The following is a 25,554-nucleotide window of genomic DNA, read 5'->3' on the forward strand; positions in this document are numbered from 1 at the left end:
ATATGAAGTATTTCTTATTATTAATTTCTTTAAATACACCAATTAATAATATTTAGAATTGAGAATTTTTATAATTGTTATTTATTTTAAAATATTTATTATTTAAATTCTACAATAAAATTATTTTTAGCTATTTTTAAATATTAATTACGAAAATATTTATAATATTAATATTCTTTTAATATTTTAAAAAAACTCGTGGGTCAGCCCGCTTAGCTCGTCACCCGCCGGTGGGCTGGGTTGGGCTGATGAAATTTTGATCTGCCCCGCCGCAGGTTGGCCCACAAACAACCCGCTTATTTGCGGGTTAGGGTGGGTTGTGGGTCAATCCGTCCCCCTAACCCGTTTTGACAGGTCTAGTATACCGCACCGAATACAACCCGCTTATTTGCGAGTTATGGTGGGTTGTGGGCCAATCCGTCCCCCTAACCCGTTTTGACAGGTCTAGTATGCCGCACCGAATTTTTTGGTATATTAAAAAAATATCGATTCCGATGTGGGACTTGAGTTTGCACCCCAACAATCCCACTTTGGACTGAGCCGCACGGATTTGTTTTTGGATATTCTCCAAAAGGCTTCATACTAGTGGAGTTCACTTGGGACTTATAAGGTGTGAAATTTTCTTCACAACTTCCGATGTGGGACTTGGGTTTGCACCCCAACACCAACAATTAAATTCGAAAACTTTGATGTTTTGTTTATATAAAAATTTTAGTATTACGGCTGTTATTTTTGTATTTAAATTATTACAATTAATTTTTTTATCTAATGGCATAATTTACAATCAATATAATAAATAAAACATTAAATATAAATAAAATAAAATAAAATAAATATTTCAATTTTTATTTCAATATTTTATTAAATAAAAATAGTTAAAATAACATTTAGTACATATATTATATTAACTAATCACACTAATTAACTATATAAACCAAATTTTATTAAACTTCGCGCAAAAGAGAAACACGACTAATTTGGTGGGACGGAGGGAATATAATACTACCTTCGTCCAATTACGAAAAAAATTACAAAAATACTTCCATTAGTGATTATAATATTAATATAAACAAAAAATTATATAAATATAAAAGTATTTTTAATATTAAATACATCGATAACAGCTAAAATGTGACCTTAACAACAGACATGAGAAGTGTTAAAAAATATAAATTAAAGAGTGTGGTTACGAAAAGTATTACCTCTGTATCCTTCCCAAAGCGGTCATTTGTTTTTGTATACAGTGGATAGTAATATTTTATTGATGAGTGAAATTATATAAGAAAATTTGATATTTTTATTTTAAAAAAGTACAAATAAAATAATAATATTTTTGTAATTTATATAAAAAAAAATACTCACTTCGTCTCTTAACAATTTATTCATTTTTTCATTTTGCTCTGTCTCATAACAAAGTATCCATTTTCTTTTTTATTAATTGTACTATCTACCTAACATTATAAATATCTTTCCAATTTTCAATATATTACACAAATGTCATTATCTTTATATCATACAATACTAATATGGTTAATTTAATTTTTTTTACCTTTATTTCTATTTTATCCCAATATAATACTAATATTTCTAAAACTCAGTAAAAAAAAATATTTGAAATAAGACAGGAGAATATATTTTTTTTTGATAAGATAAAACAAAAAAGAGAAAAAACAGACATAACTTTAATAGATTGGAGAGAGGGAATATAACATTTGTGTGCCTAATCCAACAAAATCAAATTTAAAGAGAAAACAGAATTGATAGTAATATAAAGACATATCATTTATTATTTTGGATTGTATATTTTTCTTTTTTACTTAGATATTAATATATATATATAGTCACGATCAAAAAATTTGATTTGAACTTGGCATAAAAAAATCGTGTTTGAACTTTTAGAAATAAATTTGAAAAATTTCGGTCCGTGTCTGGTTCGACACGCTAATGAATTGGGCCGTGCACGAGTTTATAAAAGTTGAGGGCATGCCTAGCCCGACCCAGTTTATTAATATTAGTATTTAAAAATTAATATATTTATATGTGTATTAACTAATAAATTAATGGAAAAAATTGAACTATAATTTGATGATAAGATTATTGTTTTACTTATATTTGAACGTTGGATTGATTGTCACTTTCATTATTGATTAAAATTTTTATTAAATTAAAAATTTTAAATCGAGTCATGCCCGAACCTAACATTTTAGGTCCGATTATGAAAAAAAAAAAACGAATCAGCTTTGTCACCCCTATATATATATATATTATGCAGCAAAGACATGAGATGAACTTTTAAATTATTTGGTAGGTTGGATTGTAAAAAAAATATATATATATATATTTTTGTAAAAATAAAAAATAAATTAATTTCAAAGTACTAGACCTTAATATATAAATAGTCCTCTCTTAATATAATTTTATTTAAATGCACTCATTATTATTGAATATTTTACTTGTACGAATAGCGCGGAGGCTACAATGCTGAATAATATATATGTACTAACAAACAATACATGCACATTATTTATATTATATTAATATAAACATGAACTAACAATACATGATATAGTTCTACACAGTATATACAATAGTTAATATTATGTGACACTCCAGTCCGTAAGCCACGCGAAGCCCCATCCTCAAATTACCCTACCTCAATTACTTTAGAAAATCACGTTTAACTTTAGAGTTCTTTCGGTAGAGCTTCCGTAAATGAATATGCACATTGTTGACATGAGTAGTCTATTCAATGCATTTAACTTGTATTCAACCTCGAATGCCTGACACAAGCTCATCCACAGGAGTTGGCCTAGCACCGGTCAAACTCTGGGTATTATATTTTAGTACATGATATACTCTTATACAACACATAACTATGAACAAACATACATATTTTTATTACAAAGAACATATATTGTGTAATAAAAACATATGTCATCATTTCTATATTTTATGTGTGCTGATTTGAAAATTCACCCGCCTTTCCATACAAATACAATCCACCAAATCATCATAAACAACAAAATGGTAAAAAAACAAAAAACAAAAAACAAAACTATACAACCTAAAGATAAATCTGAGTAGATAAAATGTAGATTTTCGAACAAAAAAAAAAAAAAAAGAAGAAAATTCTTACATCATGGCTCCAATGGAGCAGGTTGAACTGTACTCTTCGAAAACTTTGCTTGCCTAAAGGAAAAAATCGATCTTTTCCCTTTACTACTGCAACCTTCATTCGACAATACAAATCCAACGTTGTTTTCTTTCTCACATAATAAATACATCAATTGAATATCGGGTGCCGAATCCATCGAAAACGACCTCCTTATCATCGTCTTCCCCACAAATTCTTCATCTTTCTTCCTATTCCCAATCCATTCATCGTCCATACTCCCAATCGCAAAGCTTTTATTTCTTCGATTATTCGTAACCTCGACCGAATCGAACATATCCTTAACTTCGGACAGCCCTGGATTGGCAGAATCTCCCTGCTCTGATCCCAATTCAATGACAATATGATCTTCATTTCTAAAATCGTCGTGAATTGGCGAAAGAATCCGATTATTGTCGATTCCGGCTGCAATGGTCGTCCGACGACAAAGCGGGCAATTGTTGTTTGTCTGAAGCCAAATGTCGATGCAATCGATGTGGTAAGAATGGCTGCAGGTCGGCATCACTCTAAGCTTATCATCTTTCACGAATTTGCTCAAACAAATGGCGCATTCTTTGCAGCTGATTCGATCGTTAATTCCGTCGAAAAGTGACGTCGGAATCGATCGAATTTCAGCCTCATTGAGCCCGCGGCTTTCCGCCGCCGCAGATGGGTCGATCGCCGCTGGGTCGCCGGAGATCGAAAACCGGCGGAGGAGGTCAATCCGGTGCCAATTCAGGCAACATTTGATAACGAAGATGTAGTAACTGATCAGCAGGACAGCTGTGGCCAAAATGCCGACGACGGCGACGGCGATGATCGGGAAATTGGCGTGCGAGGAGTGGAGATTTGGTCGGAAAAGTGACGTGGACGGGCTCTTTTCCGGCGGCTGAGGTTCGGATTTATTGCCGGATTGATTGTGGGTTGTGAGGTCCATTGAGGAATTTTTACAAACAGGTGGTGTGCAGGTTTTGTGAGGGTTTGGAAATTAGGGATTGGATTATTGATGTAAGAAATTATTGAATGTGGTGTGGGAAAATTGGTTAGAGAAGGAGAAGCTGTAGCGTAGAGGAGGGCCATTGTTGGAAGATTTAGGGTTAGATTTATGGTGTTTTGCTGTGCAGAAGACGAAGAAGACAGTAGTGAAATAATTTTTTTTTTTTTTTTAAATTAGGGAAAAATGGGTAGCGTATGAAATTTCTTCGTCTGCTTTTCAAGACTGCACATGATGCTGCTGAATATAATAACAATAATAAAATAATAATAATAATTATATCTCTCATCTCTTATTGTTTATTGTTTGTCATTTTTGTCCGTCTCAAATCAATAGACCCATTTTCATAAATAATCATATTACTATAAAATTATTTTTATTTCTTTTTATTATTACACAATTATCACTCCTTTTTACACGAATACACTCATAACGGCAAAAAAAATTTTTATCAGTATTTTTTACTATTATCAATATAATATCAATATTGTTTAAATTTCGTACCAAATTCAATTAAAACTATATTTATGTGAGGGAGGGAGTACTATATTTTAGTCTGTCTACTTATTAGGTCATCTTTTTTCAAAAAAAATTATACATTTTAATATAATTTTAAATATTTAATTTATAATTATTTTTCAATTTTATTTAAAGTAATAAGATATGTTACTCTTAATAATTATTTTTATATACGGAGTATAATTATTTTACCTAATATATTTTCAATTATTTATTAATTATATATTTTTTTTAAATTTCTATGCCTAAAGTAAAAAGAACACTATAATCAAAACGGATGGAGTAATAATAGTAATTATAATAATAATGGTAAATTATATTTCTTCCGTCCTAAAACTATAGTCTTAATTGGGTTAGACACAATATTGGTAAAAAGTATAGATAAAAGATTTTTTTGTCCTTGTGAGTATATTACTGTAAAAAGTAATAGTAATTGTGTAATAAAAATGAAAAAGTATGAGTAGTTTTATGGTGATATAATTATTTATGAAAATAAGAGTATTGTTTTAGAATTGACAAAAATGATAAACTAAACTATTATAGTGGAACTCTTATTAAACAAAATAAAACCAATGGTTTATTAGTATTTTTAGTAGAACGTTCTTTTATAAATATTAATTTTTTTTTTAAAAAAATACTATATATTTATACGGTAACACAATATAATATATATTTTACTAACTCAAAAGATCATCAATTTAATATATGATATTCCCTTATTTCGCTTATAAGGGTTCATTTAACTTTTGCGTTATTGTATTTAATATTAAAAATATTTTTATATTTATATGATTACTAGTATTAATAGACACTAATGAAAATATTTTTATAATTTTTTCTTAATTTATACTACATTTTAATATAATAATTAATATTTAAAATTCAATACGTCAAAAAAATAAATGAGACTATTAGAGCCAGATTTAGGTAGTATTATTTTTTATATTCTTAATACAATTTCTCATATATAATACTCCCTCTATTCAACAAAATTATTTACAAAGAAAGTATAATTAAATGCTTGTAAAAAAGCTTTTATAACAAATCGTGTGGGCAATTTTGATTTATTATTAGGAATTTTTTGTCTTTTTTGGATAACAAGGTAATTTTGAATTTCGGGATTTATTCGAAATGATTAATAATTTAGCTTCCAATAATCAAGTCGATTCTTTTTGGCAAACAGATAAAATATAAAAAATACATTCATTTAAAAACATATTTGAACAAACCCTAAAACTAATCTCTTATTTATTTATGTTTTTCATTCTTATTTTTATATCAAAAAATTACTGTAAAGTACATTCAGTATGTGTTTCTTTTTGGTATATACATAATTTTTTTTTCCTTTCAATAAATATCACATTAAATTATATTTAATAAAAAAAACTTAATATTTAAATTCAATTCAGACTAAATATATATATATATATTTGCTTAAAAACATTACAGCTAGTTTTTTTTTTAATGTCAAATTCTCCTTCGTACCCATTTATTATGTTTAGGTTACCGTAGATACGAAAATACATAATAAAATAAGTATAATTAATAAATAATTTAAAATATATTAATATAAATAATTATAAATTAAGATTAAAATAAGATTAAAATAAGTAATTAATGTAATTAAAATTTAAAAAATATATATAAATATAAAAATTTAAAATGAAATTAAGATTTGTAATCATTATAAAAAAAATGATATGAGATATTGAACGAATAGAAATAAAAATATAACCACAGAACAGAAGAAGTATTACTTATAATATTTAGATTTCATAAAAAAATAAAATAAATGAAAAATCCCTCCGAGGAATAAAATGCCCCAATAGTAATGACAACTTAAGGGTGTGTTTGTTTGGGGGATTGAATTTTAAATACATTATTCATTCTATTTTTTTTCCTCAAAAATATCAAATCAAACACCTAGTTTTTTATTTTTTATATTATACTAAAAATCAATTTTATATCCAAAATATCACATCAACACCTATTTATATCACATCATACAACTATTCAAATTCAAAATTTTTACTATTCAAATCCCAACTCAAAATCCAAACCTCCAAACAAACGCAAGAGTAAGTGATTATGAATTAAAAGAAAACACTTTTGGCAAGAAAAAGGAAACTATTATGATGAAAGGTGCAAGAAATGATAAAGTTTTTATTACAAAAGTATTTATTTGTAAAGAAATTAATTAAAGTCGAAATAAAATAATATGTGAAGAATGGTTACATTAACAAAGAATGGTTTAATTTCTTCAAGTAGCAAAGAAAATATGTAATATTGTTTTTACTACATTGAAAAAGAATCCTAAAATAGTTAATTAATTAAGGGTGTGTTTCTTTTGATGAGTTTGGAAAAAAATTGGTTTGACTTTGATATAAAAATAATATTTGATAGGAGACGAAAAAAATATTTTTATTTTTTCTGAAAAATTACAGAGTTTAAATAGTAAAATTTGGAAAAACTTTGCAAAAGAAACATACCTTAAATAACGTGAAGTGGCGAAGTATATATGTTTATATATATAATTTAAATTTAAATCATATTTAATTTAGTATTTTGTTTGAAATATTTTTATACTCTCACAGTCTCCTGAGAAGGGGGTCGATGTTTTTTTTTATTAATAGATTTGAATATTAATTAAGTATTATTTTAATATCTAAATACAAATTAAGAAAAAAATAAAAATAAAAATACTATTTATTAGTTTTTTATAATATAAATACAATGATATTTGCAGAGTAAATTATACAAATATAAAAATATTTTTCTAATATTAATTACAATAATATAAAAAGAAAAAAGACACATTTATTGTTGGACAACAGACAAAGATAGTTCTTATTGAAAAATATGATAATTAAACAGTACTTAGAAAATAAGTGATATATATATATAAAGAGAGCAAAATTTCATTGAAAAAATAATAATAATTGTAAATAAATTCTAATAAACTACAGATTAAATTCAAATAAAATAAATTACATTACTCAAGTCACATATAACATATAAAATGTAAAATGATCACGTATTTGAATCCACAAGTTCGCTACTATACCATATTTTACACTATACTCGTACTTGTTTGCATTTTTTTTTTTTCTGCATTATTCTCCCTAGTTCTATATCTATATATCCATTTGCTTTTTGCACGGAGTTTTAGAAATATTAGTATTATATTGGGATAAAGTAGAAATAAAGGTAAAAAGACTAAATTAACCCTGTTAGTATTGTATGATATAAAGGTAATGACATTTGTGTAATATATTATAAATTAGAAGGGTATTTGTAATGTTAGGTAGATAGTACAATTACTAAAAAAAGAAATGAATACTTTGTTATGGAACGAACTAGTTTAGGTTATATTTGCATTTTGTTTTTTCTTATTATGTTTGAAGTAATAAAATAATAAAGAGAAAGCACTTTCTTGCATGTATGTTGACTAGTGGAGAAAAGGATCACATGGGCATGACTTTTTTGGTGGGAAAATTTACAATAGTCAAAGTTTGGGTAGGCCTTGCCATGCTCTGCCCTGCCCTGCCCGCCACATACTATTAATTTACTTTCTGCACAAAAATTTTAAATTTTTAATACTTCTTCCGTCTAAAATAAGATGTGATAAACAGAGAAATATATATTTTATTTTTTTATTTGAATGATGTGAGGGGATAAAATGTGAGGTAGGGATTAAGTATAATTAATTATTTCCTATTTTGAAAATATTGCAAGGTATTTGGGACATACCAAAAAAGAAATGTTGCATGGTGTTTGGTGTTTGGGACGGAGAGAGTACTATAGTAGGAAAAAAATCATTTTTTGTTTCAAATATAATCAAAATTTATCAATTTTGGTCTCAATATTTTATCAATTTTGGTTCAAATATAACTAAAACTCATCATTTTTTGTCACAATATAAAAATTTTATCAATTTTAGTCCTAAATATAACCAAAACTCATCATTTTTTGTCCCAATTTTTTTGTTATATTGGGATTAAAATTGATAAAAATTTTATATTAAGACAAAAAATGACGAGTTTTGATTATATTGAGACCAAAATTAATCCCAATATAAAATTTTGCCATGCTCCATTCATTCCATAAAAAATGTAGTAACTATGTCCGGCTTTAAGGGTCTTATTTACTTTTGTAGGTTGATATTTGAATATTAACTATTATATCAAAATATACTACAAATTAAAAGAAGAATAATTTTATAAAAAAAAATTATACAAATATAAGAATATTTTTAATATTAAATACAATACAAAAAAATTAATGTGACACTTACAGATGAAGGAAATATTATTTTTTTTATTTTTATTCATGTCAAATCAAGAGCGTCATTTTTTAATATAATTATTATAATATCTACCTAACATAAAAAAATATCCTTACAATTTTAAAAATATTATGCAAATATCATTACTTTTATATTATCTAATACTAATAGAGGTATTTTTGTCTTTTTATTATAAACTTGTAAGTATTAATATTTAAAAATTTATGTGAAAAGTTTATGTAACGTTTATTAAAGTATAAGAGACGTCGTACAATTTTTAAAATATAAAAAAAAAATTGTATGCTCAATTTCAAAAATCATATTAGAATTATGGACAATTTTACCAAAAAAAAAATAAAAAAATAATTGAAATATTTTTTAAAAATTTAATTACTAATTAAAAGGACCTAAAAGAGAGGAGATAACAAAAATAGTGATATAAATGATAGTAAATAAGTGTTAAATAAAAATAATAATAATTAAAGGTTAAAATTTTGATTTTGTCAAAATTATAATAAAATAAATTAAATAAATGAATAAAAAAATACAAAAAAATATATATATATATAATAAAAAATAATGTATAATAAACATCTTATCAATTATATTAATATAATACAAATAAAACAAAATCACATAGCCACCACATACTCCTATTAATTTCAAATCGGACCCAAAGTCCAAGCCCATCTCTGAAAGAGGGCTTATATGACCCACAATTTATATATATTTATAAAAAGATATAATACATTTTTAAATTTTGTATTCAATATTTTTAAATAAAATAAATAAATTTTTTATATTTTTATATTTATTATTTAAATAAATTATTTTCATATTAATTTTATTACTTAATAGTGTTTTTAATGATAATATGTTATTAAATTAAAGTTTTTGAAAAATATATTAAGTTGGTTTGATTGTGTTTTTAAAATTTTATTTTTTATTTAAAATATTACACTAATGTCATCCTATTTATGTCATTTTAAATAATTTTTATTATTCCTAAACCACATGAAAATATCCCATAATTCAGAACACTACAAACAAATTAATTATATTTTGATCCTTTAATATATTAAAAAATTAATTTTATTACTAAATTTTAAATTCAAAAATAATTTCAACTAACATAATATATATATATATATAATGTTAATTTAAATAATATATTGTCTACTTAAGTATGATGTCTTGATTGTTTTTCCAAATCAACACAATATTCTTTTCTTTTTTATATTTTTTAATATTTAAGTGATCAAAATTACTTTTTTGAAAAAAAAATTGGATAAAATAATTTTGAATTGATTAAAATAGAAAAATATATATTCCCTTCGTCCCATAACAAAGTATTCATTTTTCCATTTTAGTCCGTCTCATGACAAAGTATCTATTTTCTTTTTTAGTAACTGTGCGATTTACCTAACATTACAAATACCCTTACAACTTACAATATATTACACAAATGTCATTACCTTTATATCACATATACTAATAAGGTTATTTTAGTCATTTTTACTTTATTCTTACTATATCCCAATATAATATTAATATTTCTATAATTACGTGTAAAAAAACAAATTGATATTTACTTATGGACGGATGGAGTATTTAATTTCAAAAAACATATAAAGTATTTTATACAACTTATACTTCATATTTATGTTAAGAATATATATCTATATGAATGAATTTTCTATTATCTCATAATTATATAATCATTTTCAACAACCATTTTTCTAACATAGATCATAATTCAATTTTATAAAATTCAATTATATATCACTCTAGTCTTAATCAATGTTGGATATTCGAATCAGTCCCAAAAAGAAGTTCAACGTATATCACAAAATATCCCATCAAACATTATTTTCATATCAAATTCAAACAAATTTTTTTTCCCAAACTCATCGCAAGAAACACACTCTTAGGGTGTCAACATTCAATATAAATATTATTTTTTATATTATCAATATAATTATATATATCTGAAGTTAAAAAAAAAAAAAAAAAAGAAATCAAAATACCAATCAAATGAGTCTTTCAAACCTAATCCAAACTAAAAAGAAACAAACTTTGTTTTATATTTTATGGAATTCTTATTATTAATTATTGAAAATTGTAATTTTAGAGAATTATAATGCCATTTGGGTGATATAATTTTCATTATTTAAAAAATATTTTATAAGATAAGTATATTTTTATTTAGAAATATGGATATAAGTAATTTTTTTTTTTTATTATTATCAAAGATAATACGTGGTATAGAAAAACAAACTCTTATACATTATAATGTATAATAATTTTATCCATTAAAATTTTCATAATTAAAGACCAATATTAATTATATCCTTTAAAATTTTAAAGACTAAAATTAAAATAAATTTAATGGCTCTTTTAAAAAGTGTCAATAATGGTAGCATAGTTATCCTTCAAAAATTCCTTTAATTTATTCCATATTTGACTGATGTACGCATGCAGCTTAGCTTACACAGGAATTGGATTATTCATTATTCCTTCCTCCTGATCAACTCTGATACTCTCTCCGTCTCAAAACTATAATTTGAGTTGTGTTTGGCACGATATTTAAGAAATATTGATATTATATTGGTAATAGATAAAAAGTACAGGTAAAAGAATTTTTTACCCTTACGAGTGTAGTAGTGTAAAAAATAGTGGCAATTGTGTAATAATGATAATAAAGTAAGGATAGTTTTGGAGTGATATGATTATTTATGGAAATGAGACTATTGTTTTGGAATGAACAAAAATAGTAAATAAGACTATTGTATTGGGACAAAGGGAGTATTACTTTTTATTTTTTTTTATTTTTATACTATAATATAATATTGCCATCTACTTGCACTTTAATTTTGATCATCCATCATTATCTCAAAATAAGATTCAGAATATCAAATATTTCATAAATCTAATCAAATATTTCACAAATATATATTATATATACCTTTATTCTTGTTGGAGAATTTGCAATAATGCAGTTTTCTATTACAGTTTAGTGTTCTTGTCTTTAAAAGGAGAATAGTGACTCTAAATATACACACATATATAGACACTATGAGTGTGTGTTTTTTTTTTTTTTTTTTTTTTTAAATATTTAGATTGAAAAGATTTAGTTTGAATTTTGGATTTAAACAATGTCTGCTGTAATTCATTTGTAATTTTACGAAATTGTGCCAAATTTTTTATACTTCTAAACTGCATAAAACTCTCTAATGGTTTCATAAACTTTGCGTCTAACTACTTTAACTGTCGAATGAGTTCAAAATCTCCATTTCTAGACTCTTGAAATTAAAATATATTCATTCATCTTATATATAGTTAAGGGATAATATAATAAATTCTTAGAATCAAAGAAAAGTAACTATTTTTTTTTAATATATTTACTGTTCTCGGAGGATAAACATAAAAAGAATTAGTAATATATTTATATTTTCAAAAATTTAGAATTGGAGATTCTGGAACTCATTCGTAGTTTGGATACGTGCAAGTCAAATACCGTTAAATAAAAATGACAGAGAAAGTTAGATTCAAAGTTTATGAAACTATGAGTGAGTCTGAAGTAGTTTTGAAAATATAAAAATTTGGCTCAATTTTGCAAAATTACAAATGAATTTTATGGAATTTTGCCATTAAAAATATATATATTTTAAGGAAATATATAGTTCATATAGTGTAAAATTAAAAACCTTTGTCAAAGATTCATATTTTTTGTCCTTATTTTCATATGTTATGTAAATTTTAATAAAAGTGCCTACATGAAAACTCTTTTCTATTTATATTCAAATGATGTATTTATTCAAAATTATTATTGGATGAAGCATAAGTATTGTGCATATGTTTTTACACAAGTATACAAAATACTTTATATCATAAGTATGATGCATATGTTTTTACATAAGTATACAAAATACTTTATATCGGCAGGTTCGGGTACTGACTTAATCAAATAAATAAGGTATTGATTTGACTAAGTCAGCATACTAAACTCAACAATCCAGATCCAATCACAAGACAAATAATATAACGATGTGTTATATAAAAATATATTCCATCCGTCCCGAAATTAAGTATTCATTTGCTTTTTGAACGTAGTTTTAGAAATATTAGTATTATATTGTGATATAGTAGGAATAAAGTAGAAATGACTAAAATAACTTTATTAGTATGTTTGATATAAAGGTAATGATATTTGTGTAATATATTGTAAGTTGTAAGGGTATTTGTAATGTTAGGTAGAAAGTACAGTTACTAAAAAATAAAATGAATACTTTGTTATGGGACGGACTAAAATGGAAAAATGGATACTTTGTTATGGGACGGACTAAAATGGAAAAATGGATACTTTGTTATGGGAGAGAGGGAGTATATTGTACAGTTTATATATTGTATTGTACTGAAAATCAGTAGTATAAAAATATATCTTGTGTGGTTTATGTATTGTATTTTTTGTTTTGTATATTTTTATTAACTAAATCAAATTAGCATCACGTTGATTTGACTCAATTAGCATGAAAACTGAACTGACTTTACATAGTTATTGCATTATCTTCATTGTCTTAGAAAAAAGTAAAAAATAATAAAAAATGCATATATATATATATATAAAAAATGTTGTGCACAAATATATGTAGAAATGCCATGTATTATTTTAGCTAATACAGCAATGAATTAGTAGTAGAATTTATACATACATTGCATAACTTAAATTGATTATAGATATTGTAAGGGTGTGTTTGCTTGGGGGATTGGATTTAATTTACATTATTCATCCAATTTTTTTTCTTCAAAAATATCAAATCTAACACCTATTTTTCATTTTTTATATTATACTAAAAATCAATTTTACATTCAAAATATCACATCAACACCTATTTATATCACATCATACAACTATTCAAATTCAAAATTTTTACTATTCAAATTCCAACTCAAAATTCAAACTCCCAAACAAACACACCCTAGTATATTTTACTTTTAATTTTATTGCATGTAATACCCTCTTGTGTTATAAGATAAATAGGTTGACATATATAATGTGATATTCTTTCTGTTCTAATTGAAAAATATTATTTTTAATATTTTTATTCGTCTCCCATATAAGTATTTATTTTTTATTATATTAATCAAATTGTCCTTAACTTTTATATATATTATAGATATATTATTACACACATAATTTATTTATATATAAAGTACAAAAGACAAGAACATCAAAATTACTGTACACACTTTTATTAGCCAATAAATTATTATTTCCTCCGTCTAAGCTAATTATGCTACAATGTCCGTATGTAGAGAGTAAAAAATAATAATATTTTTATTATAAAATAAACAATTTAATATATATATTTTTTATTAATAATACAATTATGTACTCCCTCCGTCCAACTATAAAGTATGCATATTTCTATTTTGGGACGTCCAATTACAAAGTAACTATTTCATTAAATACCCCACTTTTCTCCACAAATACCCTTACTTTACATCACATCATTACTTTTATACCAAAAGGTAAGGGCAAAAATATCATTATACTACTTTTACCTATCCACTATAATTAAAATACTATTATTTTTTAAACTCCACGCCAAAAGTAAATGTATACTTTATCGTGGACGGAGGGAGTATATCAAATCTAACAAAATACATTCTCTCAACAACACAAAGTGAACAAACTCTTTAACATTTTTAATATGTGCTCAACAATTACATTAATATTACAAAAGAAATAACTCAATAGATTAAAATAAAATAATTAAAAATGTAGGTGGACAACAGTCTTTATTTTTATGTTAATTTTTTATTATTTTATTATGTGAAAATAATTATCTAATATAAAAATGTAGGATTTTTAAGGAAGAATAAAAAGATTATTTAGTACTTTGTTTTTTGAAAATATGTTTATTTATTTGGATTTCGCTTAAAAAATTTTAGTTTGGATACACTATTTTTTTATTTTTTTACAAAATACAACATCAAAATACTATTTAAATTAAAATTCAAATCAACACTTTAATTTCAGATAAAAACCAAACAAACATCACATGTTTTTATATAAAATTGTGAAATTGTATAATTAAACTACTATATTGTTGTAAATAATTTTCAATTTACAAATATTTATAATATGTTCATTTATTTATTTTCTTTTTCTTTTTTTTTAATATACATTTTTCATTTGAACAAGCAAAAATAAAGGTCGGTTATGGTGTTGATCGAGGTAAATCAACATCATACGGATTTGTTCGAATCAACACATAAAATTTTTACATTGAAATCAATTATGGTACTATGGTGTGTAGACTATTCTGATATATTTTTAGTTCATATATATATATAATATATATACTCCTTCAATTCTATACAATAGTCTTGTTTACCATTTTTATCTGTCACAAAACAATAGTCTCATTTACATAAATAACCATATCACCATAAATGTATTCCTACTTTTTTATTATTATTACACGATGGTCACGGTACAAAAAAAATCATTTATCTTTACTTTGTAGCAACTATCAATATAATATAAATATTGTGCCCCTGGAGTATATTTTTATACTTAAATACTTATCTTGTATTAATATAACCTTGTCATATTTAAAATCATAAAATATTTATATGTTTGTTTGTGGATTTTAGTTTTTTGTTTTATTCTTTTGAATAGTAAAAAATTAAATTTAAATAATCATTGCATAAAAAATATAAATGGTAAAAAACACGTAGTAAAACCTATAAGAGACTGGGGTTACAGTATTGATTTATATAATTAGCACTGTGCTATTACCAATTATATCTAACGATCAATTACAATATCGAACCTTAACTTCCACAACTTCAATTAGTTAACTAATTAATATATAATTATTTATTTGGAATTGGGGTTCTTATCGGAATATTCTAGAAGCTCCTCGAGCAGACTATCCTCATAATACTCCAGCTCGATTTTATCCTGCCCCCTCTCCCCGCCGGCGGCGGCCCCTCTATACCTCCCTCCGCCGCCGTGGAACGCCGCCGCCGGAGACCCGTACGGCGGCGGCACATCCAGCTGCGAATAATACTCGCCGGGGAAATTCAAGGTCGCCAGATGCCCCCTCAGATTGAACGCCGCCTGGTCGTAAGCACGCGCCGCCTCCTCCGCCGTGTCGTACGTCCCCAGCCAGAGGCGCGCGCCGCCCCTCGTCGGATCTCGAATCTCCGCCGCGAACTTCCCCCACGGCCGCCGCCGTACGCCGCGGAACCGTGTCTCCACCTCCTCCTCCTCCTTATTATTATTATTATTATTATTATTCTGCTGCGGCATTGCCGGCGATGACGATTTTCCAGAGTTCCTGGAGCTCGAAGACCCGGATCCTTCCATTACTGAGGTTTGTGAGTTTTTGAGTGTGGGGTTTCCAATGGCGTCTGAGGTATTATTTATATGAGGAGGGAGATGTACGGACGTCGCCATCGCCATGGGGAATTGTTGTAATAATCCGCAGAAACACAATGTACGCGGAGGAATTGTCGGAAGAAAAATTCGGGGTTGGGGGTTTGGGGGGTGCCGGGAGCGGAGGATCGGACGGCGGGGGAGGGCTAGGGTTGGGGAAACGGAGGGTGTGGATTTGGGAGGAGTTGAGGTCCCGGGAGCGGGTGGGTCCCGGCGGGTGGAGGCTGGGGAAATGAGTGTTGAATCAGTGTGGATAAGAAGAAGCTTGTTTGTCACCTGATTCTTTGTTCTGTTTTCATTTTTGCATTTTACGTAATGATTTGTTGTTAAGTTTATTTTCATGGAATGAATACTCACTTTAGGTCTGTTTGTTTGATATTTTTAAGTTTTGAACAAATTATATACAAAGAAATGTATCACTAATATGTATTAGAAGGAATTTTTGAGCGTTTATGTTGATTACATTTACCTTTTACTTCATTATACTTAATATTAAAAATATCTTTACATTTATACAAATGTCTTCCAATTAGTATTATAAGACACTAATGAAAATATTTTTGCATTTTTTTTTTAATTTGTACTACGTTTTGATATAATAATTAATATTTAAATAACAATATACAATTACTACGTTTTTAGTATTATTATTATTATTGAGTTTGAATAATAAATTTTAGAATATTTAATTTGTAGTTAAATGGTCGAAAATAATAAATTGAATCGGTTTTCAGCAGACCCAGAAAGTATATATTATCTATTTATGATTTTTTTTTTTAGTTTAATATCTATTGAGGTTATTTACTATATATGTTATTTCGATAATTAATGATACATTAATTAATAAATGAGAAAAAATCATTTTTGGTCCAGATATAACTTAAATTCATCAATTTTGATCTAAATATAAAAATTTTATCAATTTTAGTCCCAATATAATTAAAACTCATCATTTTTTGTCTCAATATAACTAAAACTCATCATTTTTTGTCATAATATAATTTTTTTAATCAATTTTACTCCCAATATAACCAAAACTCATCATTTTTTATCTCAATATAATAAAACCTTATCTTTTTTGCTCCAACCGTCAATGAACTGACGGAAAATGATGCAAGATTGTGCAATTTCTTCAAATATAAATATAAGGTTTGATTTCTTTTCACATCAGCATTTTCCGTCAGTTTGTTGACAGTGTGGGTAAAAAAAACAAGGTTTAATTATATTGAGACAAAAAAAGATAAGATTTGATTATATTGGGAGAAAAAATGATGAGTTTTGGTTATATTTGAACTAAAATTAATAAAATTATTATATTGATAAAAAAAATGATGAGTTTTGATTATATTGAAACCAAAATTGATAAGATTTTTATATTTGGACTAAAATTGATGAATTTTAGTTATATTGGAAAAAAAAAAAATCCCTTCATAAATTTACGAAGTTTTGCAAATATTGCTTTTCTATTTGATATTCTTTTTTTTTTAGTTTATTTTATTATGCAACTATCATAATTATATATATATAATAATTATTTCACCCTATCAATTACAAAATATCACATTTAAACTAAAAAATATGTATTGATTAACACTAATTAAATTCATACTAATTAACCTTAATCAACACACTATAACCACCTACTTATAATAATATATTGAATATTAAATATTACTTTAAAAATATAATCTATACTAAAAAAAAAATTCTCTCTCTCTCAATGCATGGAGGTGTTTATGAAATTAATTTTTTTGATGAATATTTTTTTTTTAATTCTTTTTTTTAGTGAAAAAGTTTTAGTAAGGGGTAAAAAATAAGACAAGAAGCAATATACATAGGGATATTATGCGATTGTATGGAAAAGAAATAAAAAGAACAGCATTTAGGGTTTGGTTGATTTTGATTTGATTTTAATTTAAATTTTGGTTTAATTAACATTTTAATTTAATATTTTGTAAGAAAAAATAGTATATATTTTTATATAAGATCTTTTGAACTTATATTGTTGATTTATATTTGTTTGAAATACAAACCAAACACACCGTTAGTCTTGCAAGTGATTCAATCAATTTTTTATATGATTCTATCAATTTTTATGTAATTTATCAAAATTGTCATAGCGATATGACGCCCACCGAAACGACAAAATAACGAACTCACCCCACATATATAAAACTTATACTATCAAAATAACAAACTCAGCGCACATATATAAAACTTATACTATCATATCTTTTATAGAATTCATGTTGATAATTAATTTTATAATAACGTATCAAGAAAATAAAAAATAACGAACAAATAAATAATTTAAAAATTAAAAATAAATAATGAACAATTATCTAATACATAACACTACAAGAAATTATCAATTTTGTAATGAGATTTTTTCGTTCTTAAATTCACTTTTTCCGTTACTAATGATATTAGAGACGGAATTAGAGATGGAATTACATTAGCTACGTGAACTTTAGAAACGAAATTCCGTTACAAATATACTACTTTTTTTTGTAGTGTATAACATTCTAATAGTATAATAGTGACCATTTGAATTGGTTTAAAAAATAAGCAGAAGCAGAAGTCAAAAGTACAAACAGTTCGATTTTAATTATGTTTGGATAAATAATTATAAAAGCTAAAAAACTATTTCGATATAATAAAGTTGAGAGTGCTTTTAAACTGTTAAAATGTTAAAATAACCAAATAGAACATAGTAATGTAAATAATAGTATATTTTTTATTAAAATTTTCTAATTTATTTAGAATATTATAAATTATATTTAAAAATTTTAAATTATCTAAACTAATTAAAAATATATTTATTAAATTTTATGTAATGATTATATTTTTAATTTTTATTTTTATAAAAAAATAATACTATTTTAAAAATTATTTAATTTTAAAAATTATATTTAAAAATATTAAATATCTACTATATAATTAAAATTTATATTTTAAAATTTTGGTATTTTCAATTATATATTTTAAATTTAATTAAAATAGAAAAATATAAATTACTAATTAAAATACAATTACATTTAAATTTTATATAAATGAATTATTTTTATTTTATTTTATCTTATTTAATTATTATTATTATTATTATTATTATTATTATTATTATTATTATTATTATTATTATTATTGTTGTTGTTGTTGTTGTTGTTGTTGTTGTTGTTGTTGTTGTTGTTGTTGTTGTTAAATTTTTAATTTAGATAATAAAATTGCTTATGTATTATTCAGAAGCACTCCTGATGTGCTTTTCAAAAAAATATTTTTAAAACTCGTGTTTGACAATTAGCTGATAGCTATTAGCTGATTTAATTAACTGGTTTGACTAGCTGATTCGATTAGCTGTTTGTATTAAAATGTTTGGTAAAACAACTGTTTAATATTAGCTGTTTATACGTAAAATGATAATTGATGACATTTCTATTTTAATTTTTTCTAATATATTCAATTGTGTTCTTTTGAGTTTAGAATATTGAAAAATTTTTATTATTAATTATTAAAAATTGTAAAAGTGTTATGAAATATTATTTATTTTTGTTATAGTTAAATTTTAAAAATAATATATTATTATTAAAAAATATAAATAGTTTTTCTATTGAAAATAATATAAAATATAATATAATAATTTTTTTATATTTATTTATTATGTTAATTATAAATTAGTTCATCATATTTATAATTTTCAATAAATTTAATTTATTTAAGGGTGTGTTTGTTTGGGAGATTGGATTAGATTTTTACTATTCATCCCATTTCCCTCCCCTCAAAATATCAAATCAAATACCTATTTTTCATTTTTTATATTATACTAAAAATCAATTTTACATTCAAAACATCGTATCAACACCTATTTATATCACATCATACAACTATTCAAATTCAAAATTTTTACTATTCAAATTCCAACTCAAAATCCAAACTCTCAAACAAACGGACCCTTAATTTTTTTTAAGTATAAAATTTATATAATGTAAATTTAATATAAAAACAAATTATTAATATTTATATTTTTTAATTTTTGTTGATTTTATTAAATTTGTATATTTTACAATTAAAATAATGTATATATAAAAATTATTTATTTTAAATTTGTAAAAGTAAAACTATAATATAATAATATATTCTAATATAATTAATAAATAATCAAAATATATTTATTTATGTAAAATGCATAATAAACTTTTAAGGGCAAATAAGGAATAAAAAATTTTAAACCGAAAATGTTATTTCAAAACGCCGGGTAAGTTAATTTTTCAGAAATTAGCTTTTTAGGTTCAAAAAGCTATTCCGAAAAATTAATTTACCAAACATCTAAATTAATTATTTAATAAACTAAAAGCTCTTAAAAAACTTTTTACCAAACACCCTCAAAATGCTTAGGGTATATTTCTCCAGCCCAATTTTAGGTAGATTTTTCACAGTAAATCTGCCCAAAATTGGACTGTCACGGTTTGAGAAGCAAAGCCTGATGCATTAATTTCTTTTAAATTTTTTGCTTTTTGTTTTTAAATTTAAATTATAAATATAAATTAATTTTTTTATAATAATTATAATTTAATAAAATATTATTTTTTATATTAGAAGATATAAATAGGAGTATTTTTTTCTTAATTTATACATATATTTTGATATAATAATTAATATTAATAAATTAACATGATAAAGTAAATATATTTCAATTTTTTGAAAAGTAATTTATTTATTTATTTTGCTAAAAGTGAAAAAGAATAAGAAACTTTTTTTTGTTTGAATTTTTACCTTTTCCAACGGAAACTATTATGCGTAATTTTAAATAAAATAAGTTATTTCTTTTTTATAAAATATCCAATCAAATCAATATTATACAAATGCAAACTAATTACACAAACTCAAATAAAATAAAATTAAAGAACTGCAAAAACACACCCATTATTGCTAATAAGATCCATTGACCTATGTATAGAGAGAGATTGTCTGATCACGTACGTGTGCATGCAATAGTATATTCGTTTGGGACACGTGTTAATTCCCAAGGCAAAGAAATATGGGACAGCGCCACGTGTTACGTCAAGTCAAGCCGTCAAGTCAGCCCATGTTCGTGTGTTTGGCTGAGGGTTTGAATTTTGAGTTAGAATTTGAATAATAAAAATTTTAAATTGGAATAGTTGTACGATGTGATATAAATAGGTATTGATGTGATTTTTTTTAATGTAAAAATTGATTTTTAGTACTCCCTCTGTCCCAGATACCATGTCCAAGTTGCCGTTTATGTCCGTCCCGCATACCATGTCACTTTCATTTTTTGAAAAATGATTACACACTTTAAACTTATTTTAAATTTTTAAATTTTAATTAAACTAATTATTTATCTTAATTTTAATTTATAATTATTTATATTATAAGATAATTATTTTTACTAATATATTTTTAATTATCTACTAATTACACTTCTCCTAAAATATCGTATCTACAGTGTAGTAGACACGGTATCTGAAACTAAGAGAGTATTATATATATAATAAAAAATAGGTGTTTGATTTGATATATATATTTTTTTTAAATATTGATGAATAATAAAAATATTGAAAAATACTCCGAACAAACACACCCTCCCACCCAAGAGGTTCATTTTGATTTTATTTATTTATTATTATTGAGTCTGGCTTTCATTCTTATTTAAATTTTAAGATACATTTGAATTTTTGTGTTTTTTATTTAGATTTGATTTGAATTTTAGAAGTTTTGATATATATTGATTTAATAAATAATAGATTTATACTATATTTTTCGTCTCTAAGGATTACATTTACCTTTTTTAAATTATTATATTTAACATTAAATTTTGATATAATAATTAATATTTAAAATATCAACACGCAAAAAATAAATGAGACCGTTAGAGCCTGACGAAAATAGTAATATAAATGTATATTAATTTTAAAATTTTAAAAAATTAATAATGGTATGATTTGATTAGTAATTTATATTATATCTATATATATATTTTTAAAATATTATTTATTTCTATTATAGAAAATTTTATTATTTACAAAATGATATATTTATTGTAATATTTTATTAAATTATAATTGTTATTAATATCAAATAAATAATTATGTGGGCCATTGACCGTATTATCATGTTATTTTTAAAACCCAAAGCCCATTTTTATAATCGGGACTATATGGGTTGGGCTAAAATCTATTATTTTTATTTCTAAATGTAGAAATTAGTCCAATTGTGCCATCGAATAAGAAAAGACAAATTTGTAGGATTTCAATAGAAATTAAAATAATAATAATAATCGTGTCATTATCTCTGTCGCCTCATATCTATATATTCATTTACTTTTTGTACGGAATTTTAGAAATATTAGTATTATATTTGGATAAAGTAGAAATAAAGGTAAAAAACTAAATTAACCCTATTAGTATTATATGATATAAAATAATGACATTTGTGTAATACTTCCTCGATTCCTTAACAATCTATCTATTTTTCTATTTTGGTCCGTCTTATAACAAAATATCTATTTCTTTTTATAGTAATTGTACTATCTACCTAACATTACAAATATCATTCCAATTTACAATATATTACACAAATTTCATTACATTTATATCATACAATACTAATGTGGTTAATTTAGCTTTTTTACCTTTATTCTTACTTCATCCCAATATAATAATACTAATATTTCTAAAACTCCGTGCAAAAAACAAATGGATTTATAGATATGGGACGGAGGGAGTATATTGTAAATTGGAAGAATATTTCTAATGTTAAGTAGACGATACGATTACTAAAAAAGGAAATAGATATTTTGTTATGGGACGGACCAAAATGAAAAAATAAATAGATTGTTAAGAAATAGATAAAGTATAACTTTCTTTTAAAAAAAAATTATACTTTAATTTCATTTTAAATTTTAATTATATTAATTAATATCTTAATATTAAATTATAATTACTTTTGTTATTTCTAAATTATTGTATCTGTAGTAACTGTAACACTATATCTAATCCGGAAAAAGTAATAAATTATTTCCGTTTGTATGGGTATCTCTCTCGAACTACCTAAATATATTAATTTAGGTTATTTTTATACTCTCTACCTCCCAATTCTATATCCAAATTAATTACACCGTGAATTTATAAGAGATATAAATAGTAAATAATAAAAAATATATTAGTAAAAATAATTAAAGTATAATATAAATAATTATAAATTAAAATTAAAATAACTAATTAGACTGAAATAGACAACATGAATACTAAACATAGTTAGAGATAGTATATGTTAAGAAAATATTTTGAAATTTGTTTTAGATAATTTTGAGAATAGCAAAACCATTGAATAAGTATATATTTCAGTAAATTGGGTGTGTTTGTTTGGGGATTGGATCTTGAGTTGGGATTTGAATAGTAAAAATTTTGAATTTGAATAGTTATATGATGTGATATAAATAGGTGTTGATGTGATATTTTGAATGTAAAATTGATTTTTAATATAATATAAAAAATAAAAAATATGTGTTTGATTTTACTAAAAAAATGCACAAAATATTCTATACTTTATTATTGCGTAAAACCCCTTGGTGTTAATTAAAGTTTGCACAAAAATACCTTTTTTATTGTCCAAAATTGTTGTTTGATTTTAAATAACAACTTAAATTACGCAAGTTTTATACAAATAAAAACTTAAAATATCTTAACTAATTTTTTTTTGAATAAAATAAATAATTGATCAATCATTTATTTTTATAATTTTTGTAAAAATCAGATAATAATTTGTTTCCAAATAACTATAAAATGAATGATTAATCAATTATTTATATATTATATTATCCAAAAAATTATTTAAAATATTTTACGTTTTTTTCATTTTTATAAATTTACGTAGTTTAGGTTTTTATTTATAATCAAATATTATTTTTGGACAATGAGAGCGTTTCGTGCAAATTTTATATTAACACAAAGAGATTTTACGCAATAAATAAAATACAAATAAATAAGTTTCTGATTTAGTATTTCAAATAAAAGAATGTTTAATTTGATGTCCCTCCGTTCCACTTACAGTGTCCATATTTCCATTTTTCCACTTAATCTGTCATTTTTGTTTTTTGAAAAAATATTATACATTTTAATGTCATTTTAATTTTTTAAATTTATAATTTTTTAATTTAAATTATACAAATTAGTTATCTTAATCATAATATAAAATTATTTTTATTATCTGACAATTATTTTCACCAATATATTTTGAATTATTTATTAATTATATTCATCATAAATTTTTGTATTTACGGTAAAAAAGTACCGTATGCTCTGGACAAAGGGAAAATTTTTAAAAAGTGTTGACTCGATTAGATAGATATTTTTAAATTTTTTAACATTGTTTATTGAATAATAACTTTTTTTAAAAAAAAAAAAAAATCTTATTAGTCTTTTTTTATAAAATATTATATCAACTACTAATATCTTATTAGTCTTTTTTTGAACAGAGTTGAGGTCGATAAATAGTACTCACTCCGTCCCGCTTATCGTGTCTATTTTTTAATTTTTGTTTATTCTATTTATAATTTTATCACTTTCTTTTTTTTTAAAAAAAAAAGAATTATATATTTTAATTTTACTTTAAATTTTTAATATATAATTTTAATTTATAATTATTTTTATTATACGATAAATATTTTTACTAATACATTATTAATTATTTATTAATTATACCCCTCTTAAATTTACGTATCTACAGTAAGGACACCGCAACCCAAAAGTGATTTTGAAAAATATGAAATTGTGCATATTATTGCCTCAACAAATTGGTATTTAATTTTTTATTGTAATGTATGAAAATTTCTGAAAATATTATGGAGAATAATGTTTTATGTTTTTTTATATAATTTTATTTTTATGTATATATTATATTATATTATACTTTTTTCATCCGTCTCTAAGGGTCACATTTACGTTTTTCGTCATTGTATTTAACATTAAAAATATTTTTATATTTGGATAAGTTTTTGGACAAATATACTTCTGTTAATAATATAAGACACTAATGAAAATATTTTTGTAATTTTTTCTTAATTTGTACTATATTTTAATATAATAAATAATATTAAAAATCAGCACGCAAGGTAAAAATAGTTAATTATTTAGTAT

At 23.9% G+C, this 25,554-nt stretch overlaps 2 protein-coding genes across 2 annotated transcripts; both read right to left on the bottom strand.

The window, feature by feature from the left end:
- Positions 1-2,964: 2,964 nt before the first annotated feature.
- On the bottom strand, positions 2,965-4,309 carry LOC127249306 (RING-H2 finger protein ATL1-like). The gene has a single exon (XM_051272050.1). The coding sequence runs from the start codon at positions 4,086-4,088 to the stop codon at positions 3,138-3,140; it is 951 nt and encodes a 316-aa protein (XP_051128007.1). The 5' UTR covers positions 4,089-4,309; the 3' UTR covers positions 2,965-3,137.
- An 11,381-nt stretch (positions 4,310-15,690) lies between these two features.
- LOC127249314 (ethylene-responsive transcription factor ERF098-like) lies at positions 15,691-16,475 on the bottom strand. Its single transcript, XM_051272058.1, has one exon. The coding sequence runs from the start codon at positions 16,424-16,426 to the stop codon at positions 15,839-15,841; it is 588 nt and encodes a 195-aa protein (XP_051128015.1). The 5' UTR covers positions 16,427-16,475; the 3' UTR covers positions 15,691-15,838.
- Between the last annotated feature and the right edge of the window lie 9,079 nt (positions 16,476-25,554).

This window comes from Andrographis paniculata, unplaced genomic scaffold (assembly GCF_009805555.1).
Source record: "Andrographis paniculata isolate CXL003 unplaced genomic scaffold, ASM980555v1 Contig35END, whole genome shotgun sequence".
In the NCBI taxonomy this organism is placed as follows: domain Eukaryota; kingdom Viridiplantae; phylum Streptophyta; class Magnoliopsida; order Lamiales; family Acanthaceae; genus Andrographis; species Andrographis paniculata.

What these genes read in the sequence shown, in the direction of transcription:
- LOC127249306 (XM_051272050.1), bottom strand. Translation starts at nt 4,088, where the DNA reads ATGGACCTCACAACCCACAATCAATCCGGCAATAAATCCGAACCTCAG.
- LOC127249314 (XM_051272058.1), bottom strand. Translation starts at nt 16,426, where the DNA reads ATGGCGATGGCGACGTCCGTACATCTCCCTCCTCATATAAATAATACC.